A 10188-nucleotide genomic window follows, 5' to 3' on the forward strand; every position below is an offset into this window, starting at 1 on the left:
TCCTTGTATCTTTTTTTTTTTTTTTTAACCTAGCATCCAAAGAAGACAATACAACAGACATTTTGTATAAATGATTTCAAAGAACTTCAGTGACCAAACCATCCAAACACAAACAAGATTTATTTAAAAAAGTAAAAAATATAGTGACTGAAATTTAAAATCATTTATATTCATATTTTTATCGAACCAATACAATCTTGTTGATTTCAGTGAGACATCTTTACTATAAAACACTGGTTACAAGATGTACATGTATTTAGGTACTCTGACTGAAAGGGTAAACTCCCCTTGGACGTTTTTGTACTGTCAATTACCACAACAGAGGGAGTAAACAAAAATATTTGATATCTGAAGTGAGTGTTGTGCTTTATTCCTTGACCAAGTGTCCTGTAATGGAGTCTCTTATGTTATTACATGCTGTGCTATTGTTCCTCTGTTGACCAGCCAGATGTGGAAGACTGTGTAGGTGCAGGATTTGATGGTCCTATGTCGTAGCCCAGCTTCTTCATGTCTTTCGTCATGATGTGAAATGATACAGTGACAAAGCCTTGGGAACGAACCCGAGTCACTGCAACACAGAAAACAATGATAGTACACATATTGTACTGTAAAATATCAGACAAGAACTACTTCGAAAAGCCTGAAACACAGAATATAGAACTACAGTATGTCTTTGTAGATCTGATATAACTACAGGTTAATGTATAAATTCACAACTTTTAAGTTGAAAATGTACCATTAGAATTAAATGTGAATTAAAGTTTTGTTGTACACCACTAAAATTTTCAACCATATTCACTTTACTCTAATCTTCCTAACACATTTTCCATCTATTTATTGCAGAGACCACTATGTACCTGCTTTCAGACCAACAGTCATCTCGGATAGAGGCAGTTCTGTTTTTTCAGTCCAGACCAGCTTAAAAGTAAACCACCTACTTATAAGTGACTCATTTTAGAAGCATCTAGTTCAACTGAATTGCTGTTCTTTGGTTTGGTTTTACAAGAATGTGTTTTTGTCTTGAGAAGGTGAGAATGGCAACACAACTAACATGTTACTGTTAACAATTAAAAAAACATAATACAGACACAAACAAACCTTCTCTGCCTTCACCCTGGGCCACTACTTTTGGGTCTGTGTACTCGGGCCGCCGTCCCAGCAGCCAGCTAAGAGGAAAGGAGGAAAAAACGTCAAAAACTACAGAAAGTCAGAAAGTGAGAGGCATTACACCTCTACATGAACAGAACTGCCATTATGCTGGATATACTGATATACTATATTCAGTTTACACACAAAATATTAGATACATTAGTTATCAATACATAAAGATTGACACTTTTGTATCTGTAGAGATTCTGATTCTGATGAGTTTGAAAACATAAACAGTGACTGTAACGTTGTTTCTGATAAATCGAAAAGGAAATTCTACTAATGTTTATTTGGAAATTGCAAATCCAAAGATCCAGATGTGCATCTGTGCATCTCTAATAACCTGCTGTGTTAGTTTGAAGAATCGTCGTGTGTGTGTGCCTTTGATAATAGCTGATAATAGCAGCTGGCACATAATAAATACTAATGTGAAGTATTCTCTCCACACAGACTGAACACTTTATCCTCAGTAGGACTCATATACACACACACATACAGAAGAGCAGTAAGTTTTGATAACACTTAGACTGGCTGCTTTTCTCTGCAGACACAACCTGTCAACCAGAGCACGTCAGCTGCTGAGAGACAGATATAGACACACAAACCCAGGACTGTTATCTCACCTTGTGAATTTCTGAAGCCTCCATGTGGGCTCAGGAACAAACATGGGGATGGTTCGTGTATGCCTGGCAAATAAAAACAAATACCAGCTTCTTCTCATGTTTTTAAAATCACACACATTCTGTTTAAGCTTGTAAGAGCAAAAAGTCTTAACTGCTTGTTTCAGGCAGGGATATGAATTTTTACTAGCTAACTATTAAAATCACAAGCACTGGCTTTACTAAAAGCGTTGCCTTGACTAGTGGTTGCTTTGAAGACAAGTCGATGGAGGTAATACTAACTGTCCAGGTGTGAAGGGAACGTGCGTTGCTCCGTAACCCCGGACGACATCGTTGCCAAACACATCTGGACCATACACACTCACCACAAGCTGGGGCCCTGAAAATTGAAGAGGAAATGTTTATGGTTTCTTTCAAAGCCGTATCTAACCTGATGTCTAAAGTTTTTTATAACCTGATGTATAAAGTTTTATATAACCTGATGTATAAAAGACCCCAAATTCCTTATTGGAACCTCAGTGACTTAAATCAATGTCTAAATGACAGTGACAGCTACCAACCACTAGTTGTAACTAGGTCTGTGTGTGTGGATGTAATGTGTAATCCTTACATCCAGATGGGTTCGTGCTCTTAAATGTTGTTTCCAGCGGGAAGTTCCATATTAATTTGTGCGACGAACTAACGCTACTGCCTTTACAGGTTATTTGAGTGATGCCTTCCTCCAGTCCCTACAGAGAAAAAGACCAGTTCAGCGTCTTGAGCTTCGGTGCATCAATAACATGACACGGTTTATGAAAGTAACGTTACTCACTGAGGTGGGAGCCCAGTCGTGGCCGTAGACAAAGCAGTATTTGCAATACAGGTGATCATATTCTGGAAACTGAAATATAAATTCAAAGAAGAAGACATACATTTCCGACCTGTATGTTGTGATAAAACCAAACATGTTACGACAGTTGTTAATGCTAACTGAAATTAGCTGCTAGGCTAACGTTAGGCTAAAACTCAGAGGCACCGCTCACGTTTGCTCCTTCAATTTGCCCGTTCACAGTGAGAAGAAACACCGACGGGTTGTTCGCGGCCATCAGGGCTTCAGGTGATAAAATGAAAATTAAATTTTCTTTACTTCTCGATGAATTTCGGCTCAGTTTGGAAGAATCGATTTACTACTCTCTAATCCAAACCCCGTCTGTTGCCACGGCGACGCTTGATCCTCCCTACGGCTGCCCGCTAGGTCCAAAAACGGAGGCGCTACCCTTGTGCTGCAATGATACCAATGTCCACAAGGTGGCAGCAGTGTGGCCCAAACGGACATGCATGGGGTCTACCGGAATGAAAAGGTGCATTTACCGGTGCCAGCACCTTAGTTTGAGAGAAACAACGTGGTCTCAGTGAACAAGGTCACGACTGCTTTTTCATGAATCAGATAACAAAATTAGATGCAGCCAGGTGTGCTGAAGAAAACCACAGGATGTGGTGCAAGCTGCAGAAACGCAGTAAGTGGAGCTTGAGCTGATCAGTTTTTGTCTGAGCTGTTGGTGTTTATTCCTGTTAATGAAACATGCAAATTGTTGTGCTGTTTTTCTAAGTGCTAATTGTGTGTTAAAAACAGCTGGCATGTTAATTCACCTTCACAAACTGTCTGTAAACTCATCACACCACAGAAAATTCTGAATTTAGCTGATATTAATTTGCAATGAACACAACGCATCAGTCAACCAGTTTATTTTCCCTTTACACAACAAATAATGTTAGACAGTTATGTCCAGTGCTGTACACCAAAAGAGCTGATTTGTGATGTGCCACATTATTTATTTCTCTGATGAAATATTAGATAAAGCTATTTAGGCAATTATTTCTCCACCAAAATTATTTATCTATATTTAATCCAGCATTGGGGAGAAATCTTTGACACACTTTTTACATCATCACATTTACAGACACTAATAAATTGTAAAGAAGTGATATTTCCTAAGCTTGTTGTGGGGGAGCAGCTTTTGTCTCTAGGATTTGTATTTTCTTTCTGTGTAACCAAATCCCAGGATTCAGTTAAAAAGGTGTGTGCAGGCCATGATTGCAGAAGTCTCTGTATGATATGTCCCACAGCAACCTATTGCTGTAAGGAGCAGGGCCTATTATGAAGGACTTTGCTCTCAAAGTAGCATATACTTATTATCTGGCTATGTATCCATTAGCTTCCTTTGTTCAGATAATTGGCTATGTTTTAGTTTCAGTCTGGGAAATGAACTGTTTCTATCAGCTCTGTCACGCACACCAATAATTTCCCCCTCTGCCCGTCTGTCTGTCTGTCTGTCCGCCCATCTCTCTCTCGTTCTGTCAGTCTGTCTGATGTGTTGTGCTGTCAGAAAGCAGCCGGCCCCCTGAGTCTCTGACCTTTATGACTGCCCAAACAACAGCTCTCTTTCCATCCACAGTCCTTTTCCTATTCTGTTCATCTGCCTCCTCGAAGCTTGTGCCCTGTAGTGTAGCCAGAGAAGTCTTGACTTGTAATTAGTAAACAGGCCTACATTTCATAGTCAGCAGACAGACGTCAGCCATCCGTAAATTTTTCAGACATTCAAGTTAAAGCCCTTAAGCCTTATGGTGAAACTGCAGCCTCACGCGATGAATGCAAATGCTTCTCTTCTTCGTGTACCTTCCACATATCTTTGCACCCGCACTTCCCTTTCCTTCCACTTCATCTCTCAATGATTCCTTTCTCCTTTCTTCTCATATTATTTATCCTATTATTTGAGTTCTTTAAGTCCCCTGACCCCCTTTTACGCCTCCTACCTGCTGTAGCCCTTCTCATCCATTGTAAGTCCCTCATTTTCCCCCTCCCTTTGTCCCTCTACTGCTGACTATCACTCTTCATCTCTCTCCCAGCATCCTCCTCTTTATTCCACTGCTCCATGGGCCCTACTCTGTCACCACCTGCCAAATTTGTTTCTCTTTTTGTTTTTCCACTTCCTGCAATCTCACTGTCCTGTTTTCGTCTTCCCATCTTCCATCATTTAACATCTTCTCCCCCAGTATTCTGCCTAGTTTCCTCTTCTTTGTATCTCCCTTCTCATAACTGCCCCCTTGTCTCCCTGTTTTCTTCCCAACATATAAAATTTGTCCCTCTTCTTCCTTCATCGCCTTTTCTTATTCACCTGTCCTGTCTTTGTCTCTGTTTCCTCCTCTGTCTGCCCTACTGTCTCTTTTTCTACTCATTTACCCATTTCTCTGACCCTCTTTTGTTCCTGCTCCATCTCTCTAGTCCACCTTGTTCCTGCCAAATATGTGATTTAGAGTCAGAGAGCCTCACGGCTCGCAGCCCATTTACTGTAAAGTTGCCATGGAGTGACCAGTCGTCAAGGGGGTCAGACCCAAATGGGGCCTGTTTCCACACCATCCATGTGTTCATTTTAGAATACAAGCCCACAGATTAGGCTTCACATCAGCCTGGAAACAGCCATGGGAGACAATAAAACATGATGGGACTGTTTGTAATCAAACCAAACACTAGAACACACACACTTCATTGGCCGTCTAGCGACTGCACAGGTGCCTATGTGATTAAAAGTCGTGCTTATATGTATATATCCTTATGGAGATCTTTTTATGTCACAAAGCCCACAATGATCTCATGCCTGGAGGCAACAGCATCTAGGAGAAAGAGCTGAAGTGGTGCAGGTACAGGTATCTACCCGGTGAGTGTGATTCATCCTGAACTTTGGTGAAAAATACAGAAATAGAGAGAAAGGAAACCGAGAGAGACTGATTTTCTGTGTAAACTTAAACACACACAGCCTCATCATACTGAGAGCCCTGCTCACTAAAAAACATTATTTATGGCAAACATAATTCACTGAGACGTATTTCGATAATTTTCAAATGGGGACACACATGCTCAGTGTAGATTTACGGGCGTGAGAGATGCTGATGAAGGGTAAAGATCTCAGACTGTGAGTGACTAACGGTCCATGAGCGCTGGTTCACCGACCTTGCCTCTGTCAGTGCAGAGGTCTCAGCACTGACCCTGCTGTCCAAGCACATGCACACGAGGAGAAAACACAAATGTGAGTGAGAAGAACAGGAGGAAAAGGTAAAAAGGAGAAAGTGACGTGACCGGCAGAAACAGGCAGGGAGAGAGCCACAGAGGAAGGGAATGAGGGAGAGACGAAGTGAAAGGGTGAATGTGGAGGGGGGGTGGGAAAAGATGGAAGGTGATTAATAAAGAAAGAAGGGAATGAGAGAGACGTGAGAGGGAGGGATAAGATTGAGAGGAAATGTCGAGATAATGAGAAGGGAGGAAGAAGCAAGAAAAGTGCAGAAACTAGTCAGTAAATTATGAGAAAAAGACTCGACATTAATCGATGCAAATGTTGAGTTTAGAGGGACGTTTGACACCATTGACAATACCAAGCTATGTGGACGGTGCTGACCTTTGAGGGGATGGAGAGCTGGAAAATTCAAAGCAAGACAATCTATTGATGCTAATTAGCTGCGTTGCACTATTCAGTTTATTTATCCTCCTCTACAGATGAGCAATAGTTTGCAGACAGTTATGAGACAGGAGTCGATGGTGGGAATACTTTTGAATAAACTCAACTTATTGCCCAGTCAAGCCCCTCCCCCTTTTCAGGTGCAGTGGGGGGCAAAATGTCAAGGGAAGTCAGAGACAACAGAAAGATGCACTGGAGCTATTAGCTAACTATTAGCAGCTATTTCCCACAAGCCCTTGGTGTAGTGACAGCCACTTCCTAAAAATCTAATGATAATTTTGTTTTCCCAAACATAAGAAATTCAGCCCTGAACATAACTAATCTGATTTGCCTTTCAGTGGCTTTATAAAGACAACAACCTGTGCACTGATACTTGAGACAGTCGATACGTTCAGCTCCAAACTGTCTGCTCTTCACATTCACTTTAATGTGCTAAACTCTCTTGGCTCTCCCCCCCAGTCGAGTCTCTGCCTCTCGCTCTCCCTGTTTATGGCTAAACAGTTCAGAGGAGTCGTCTTCTGGTCTCCCTAACCTGGACTGCTTTCTGCTCTGGCTACACTTTGGTGTGTGTGTGTGTGTGTCTGTGTGTGCATGCATGTAGATAAGTGTGTGTGGTCCGTCTTTGGCCCAGTTTGGATCTTTTCGTCCCTCTGGGAGAGGCACCAAAACTCCACATCATATTTTTAAACTGCTCCTCTCCCCCTCCCTTCTGTCTGCCTCAGACCCAAGGGCCCATCAGTCTAGAATCAGACCGGTCTGGTAAAGTTTTTCAATCAGTGCAGGTTTTCCACATATTTTCATTTTTAATGGGTTCGAACGAGTTGTTTATTTCCAAGTAGGTTTCTGAAAGTCCACGTAGAAGCTATCATGGCATTGTGGCCGTGTGTTTTCTCCCCCTCTGCTGTGTGTGTAAGATTGTAGATTGAAATAACCATCACTTTGTGGGAGGATAAAACTTCGCAATATCCATAACCACAAATCTGCCCTGCTCTCCAACAGTCAATATGCATTTATGAAATGGTAAAGTTTTCACTAGTTCTCAGTTGTTAATGGATCGGTGAACACTCGGCCCATGAGAGAGACACCTAAATTTCTAGGCAGCATCATGCCTTCTCTGAGAGCCTGTTCTGCCCGCAGGCTACCACCCAGCTCTGTAACCTCCACCGTCCTTCACTGAGGAAGAGATGAAGAGAGCGAGAGTAGAGGGAGAGAGCAAACTGGTACAAGGGAAAGTTATGGGGACAGAAAAACAGGGATGCTATCACTTGAAAAAGACAGCTTGTTTTAAGGAGCCATTAAGGACTGAGTGACGAGGGAGGGAGAGAAAATCAAGCGGTTGATGAGGGGGAATAAGGCAAAAGGAGAGAGAGAACTGAAGGACTCAGAGGGGAGGTTATTTAGATATTCATCACTTGGAGTGAGTCTTTAAGGTCAGCTTGGTCTGCTGAGCTCCAGCGGTGGAGTAATTAGTCATGACGCTGTTGGCTTTGGTTGAAAAGGAGAAGAAGAAGCTGTAATATGAGGCTTAGTGTTGCAAGAGTCATAGTCATGCAGTCAAATTACTTATAGATAAGTTCATTTATAATACAGTGTATGCAGTGGAAATGGTAAAGATGGCAGAAAAAATGTGTTACTGTTAAAAATACCATCGTCACCGGCAAACACTTTCAGTATGTAACAGCTCTTAGAAAATTACCTATTATAATTACACCCATTATAGTTGTGTACAGTTAGATCACATGTAATCACAATACTTAAAGGATCCATTCATACATATGACACTGCACCTTTCAGTTTGTCCAAACAGATCAGCAGACCACTGCAGTTCTGTACAGAAAGCCTCAGCATCCAGCCTCATTACAGTCATTTCAGTTCATTATTTGCACTTAAAGGGGGAGGCAGGAGGCCAGAAAGGTGCAGTGATCTACTTGTACATTTCCACCTGCTAATCCCCCACATCTGTTCCAACACCTGGCAGTTGTGAAGCACAGCTGAATTTGCTGATTGAACAGCTATGCCTGGTGAAGTTGACAAAATAATGCAAGCAAAACATAGAAAACATAGATTATTTAAAGTGCACTTCACTGTTGGGTGGTTACAGGTGTAATAGAGCATGTTGTGTGTTGTGGTGTTAACTTACATTTGAAATTAAAGTTAGTGTAGCCTAATGAATGAAATTCAATTTCATTTCTCAATAAAAACCATCTGACTTTTCTCTCATGCTTTTTTTTTTAATGTGATGAGGGAAACTGTGTGGAAGCTTAAAACAGTTACTATTGTTTATTCTGCATCATCACAGACTTTCTCTCTGAGAATCAGGTCAGTGGTCAAACTATACTCTGCATATTCTGTGCAGGCACCAAACAGTTTTTCCACGTTAACTCAACCCTGTTCTATGTTCCCCATCAATCCATCACACCACTTTCAAACTGCTTTACAAAGTCACTGGTCTATTACAAGACTAATGCAGTGAAACACATTCACACACACATACTGTCTTTGAACCGTAGGATGGACGGATCAATGCGTAAGTAGCTGATTTGCTGAGTAAATGTACTTTACATTAGTTGCTGACTAGCAGACTGTCTTTACCCATCATTCATATATTCACATCTCAGTGATACATTCGCTTCATGCCTGACTTCTGTTGTCCATTATCAAAACCATCTGACCAGTGCTCTGCACAAAACATATGTTCAGCTGCTGCATACACACACACACACACACACACACACACACACACACACAGACTCAAACACAAGCATCTGTTCACAAGTACAGTAGCTGTGTGAATAGACACGTGCTGACCTTAAAGACACAAGCACAGTTCTTCTTTACGGTCAGTAGTTGGCTTTTTAGCATGCATCCCTCGAAGTCTTCTTGACAGAGAGAAAATCATGATAGGGCTGACTTTCATCTGCTGCAGGTACAGTATGTTTGCCAGAGTGTGTGTGTGTGTGTGTGTGTGTGTGTGCACGTCACAAATCATGTCCATAAAAATGGCAGGCCTCTCCGTCTTTTTGCTTATAGAGTGTAGCTGATCTCAGTAAAACTTTAATCAGTAGATGAAATGGCCCAGGTAAACAGAGCTGCTGGAGCGCCGTATGTACGGTTGTGCCTTAGTGAAAGAAAGGAGGTCAGGTTAAAGTGTCACTGATTTATAACTGGTATCTGAGAAATAAAGAAGACTTATTATGGAAGCCCATTAGTGATGTATGTTTCTCTGTACGTTTGTGTGAGGGAAAGAAGAGAGAGGCAGAGGTTGCGGGTACAGAGCAGCATCATTAATGTGGCTCCTCCATTAGCCTGAGTGCTTCCATGACAACGTAATGGTTGTCCCACAGACAACAGGGTCACTGTAGTTATGAACACACCCAGCAACTGCTGACATCTATGTAGCAAAGTGGGTCCCGACGTCCCTCTTGGCTGGAGGAAATGCTGATACAAAAATGCAGTTCAGGCAGAACAACTTTTTAGGATTAAGATGTTTTTGAAGTAATTAATAATAAAAGAAGGGATGATGGGAAATGAAAGAAAGAGCTTGAATGAGTGAGTGACTGGAGGGAAATGGTGAGCGGCAGAAAAACGAGAGCGAGCGATGGAGCGCCCTCCCATGAGGGTTGTTTCCAATGCAGCCCAGTTACAATAGATTTACACAGACCCATTTTGCCAAAAAGCATTTCAGTGGTAAGATTATCTGTTCCATTATGAACCAATGGACTGAGAAGTGGCCTGGATGTTTTTGTGATTTAGCTCGCACTTACAGTAACTCTGGTCAAATGGATTCTAGACTAACAACAGGAACAAGGCGGTTAAAGGGGGAAGCCAGATGAAAAACAAAGAGGAAAAGGAAATGTATGAAAGAGAGGGAGGAATCTGCATCTCCACTCCCCTGTGGTAATAAATGTGATATTTGTTGTGAGATTTTT

At 41.7% G+C, this 10188-nt stretch overlaps 1 protein-coding gene across 1 annotated transcript; it reads right to left on the reverse strand.

Moving 5' to 3' along the window:
• Positions 1–101: 101 nt before the first annotated feature.
• b9d1 (B9 protein domain 1) lies at positions 102–2958 on the reverse strand. Its single transcript, XM_026324395.1, has 7 exons — positions 2792–2958; positions 2581–2649; positions 2380–2497; positions 2052–2148; positions 1773–1835; positions 1099–1166; positions 102–568 (listed from the first exon to the last, which is right to left on the reverse strand). Exons 1-7 carry the CDS (start codon positions 2852–2854, stop codon positions 423–425), a joined length of 624 nt encoding a protein of 207 aa, XP_026180180.1. The 5' UTR covers positions 2855–2958; the 3' UTR covers positions 102–422.
• Between the last annotated feature and the right edge of the window lie 7230 nt (positions 2959–10188).

This window comes from Mastacembelus armatus, chromosome 8 (assembly GCF_900324485.2).
Source record: "Mastacembelus armatus chromosome 8, fMasArm1.2, whole genome shotgun sequence".
Classification (NCBI taxonomy): Eukaryota; Metazoa; Chordata; class Actinopteri; order Synbranchiformes; family Mastacembelidae; genus Mastacembelus; species Mastacembelus armatus.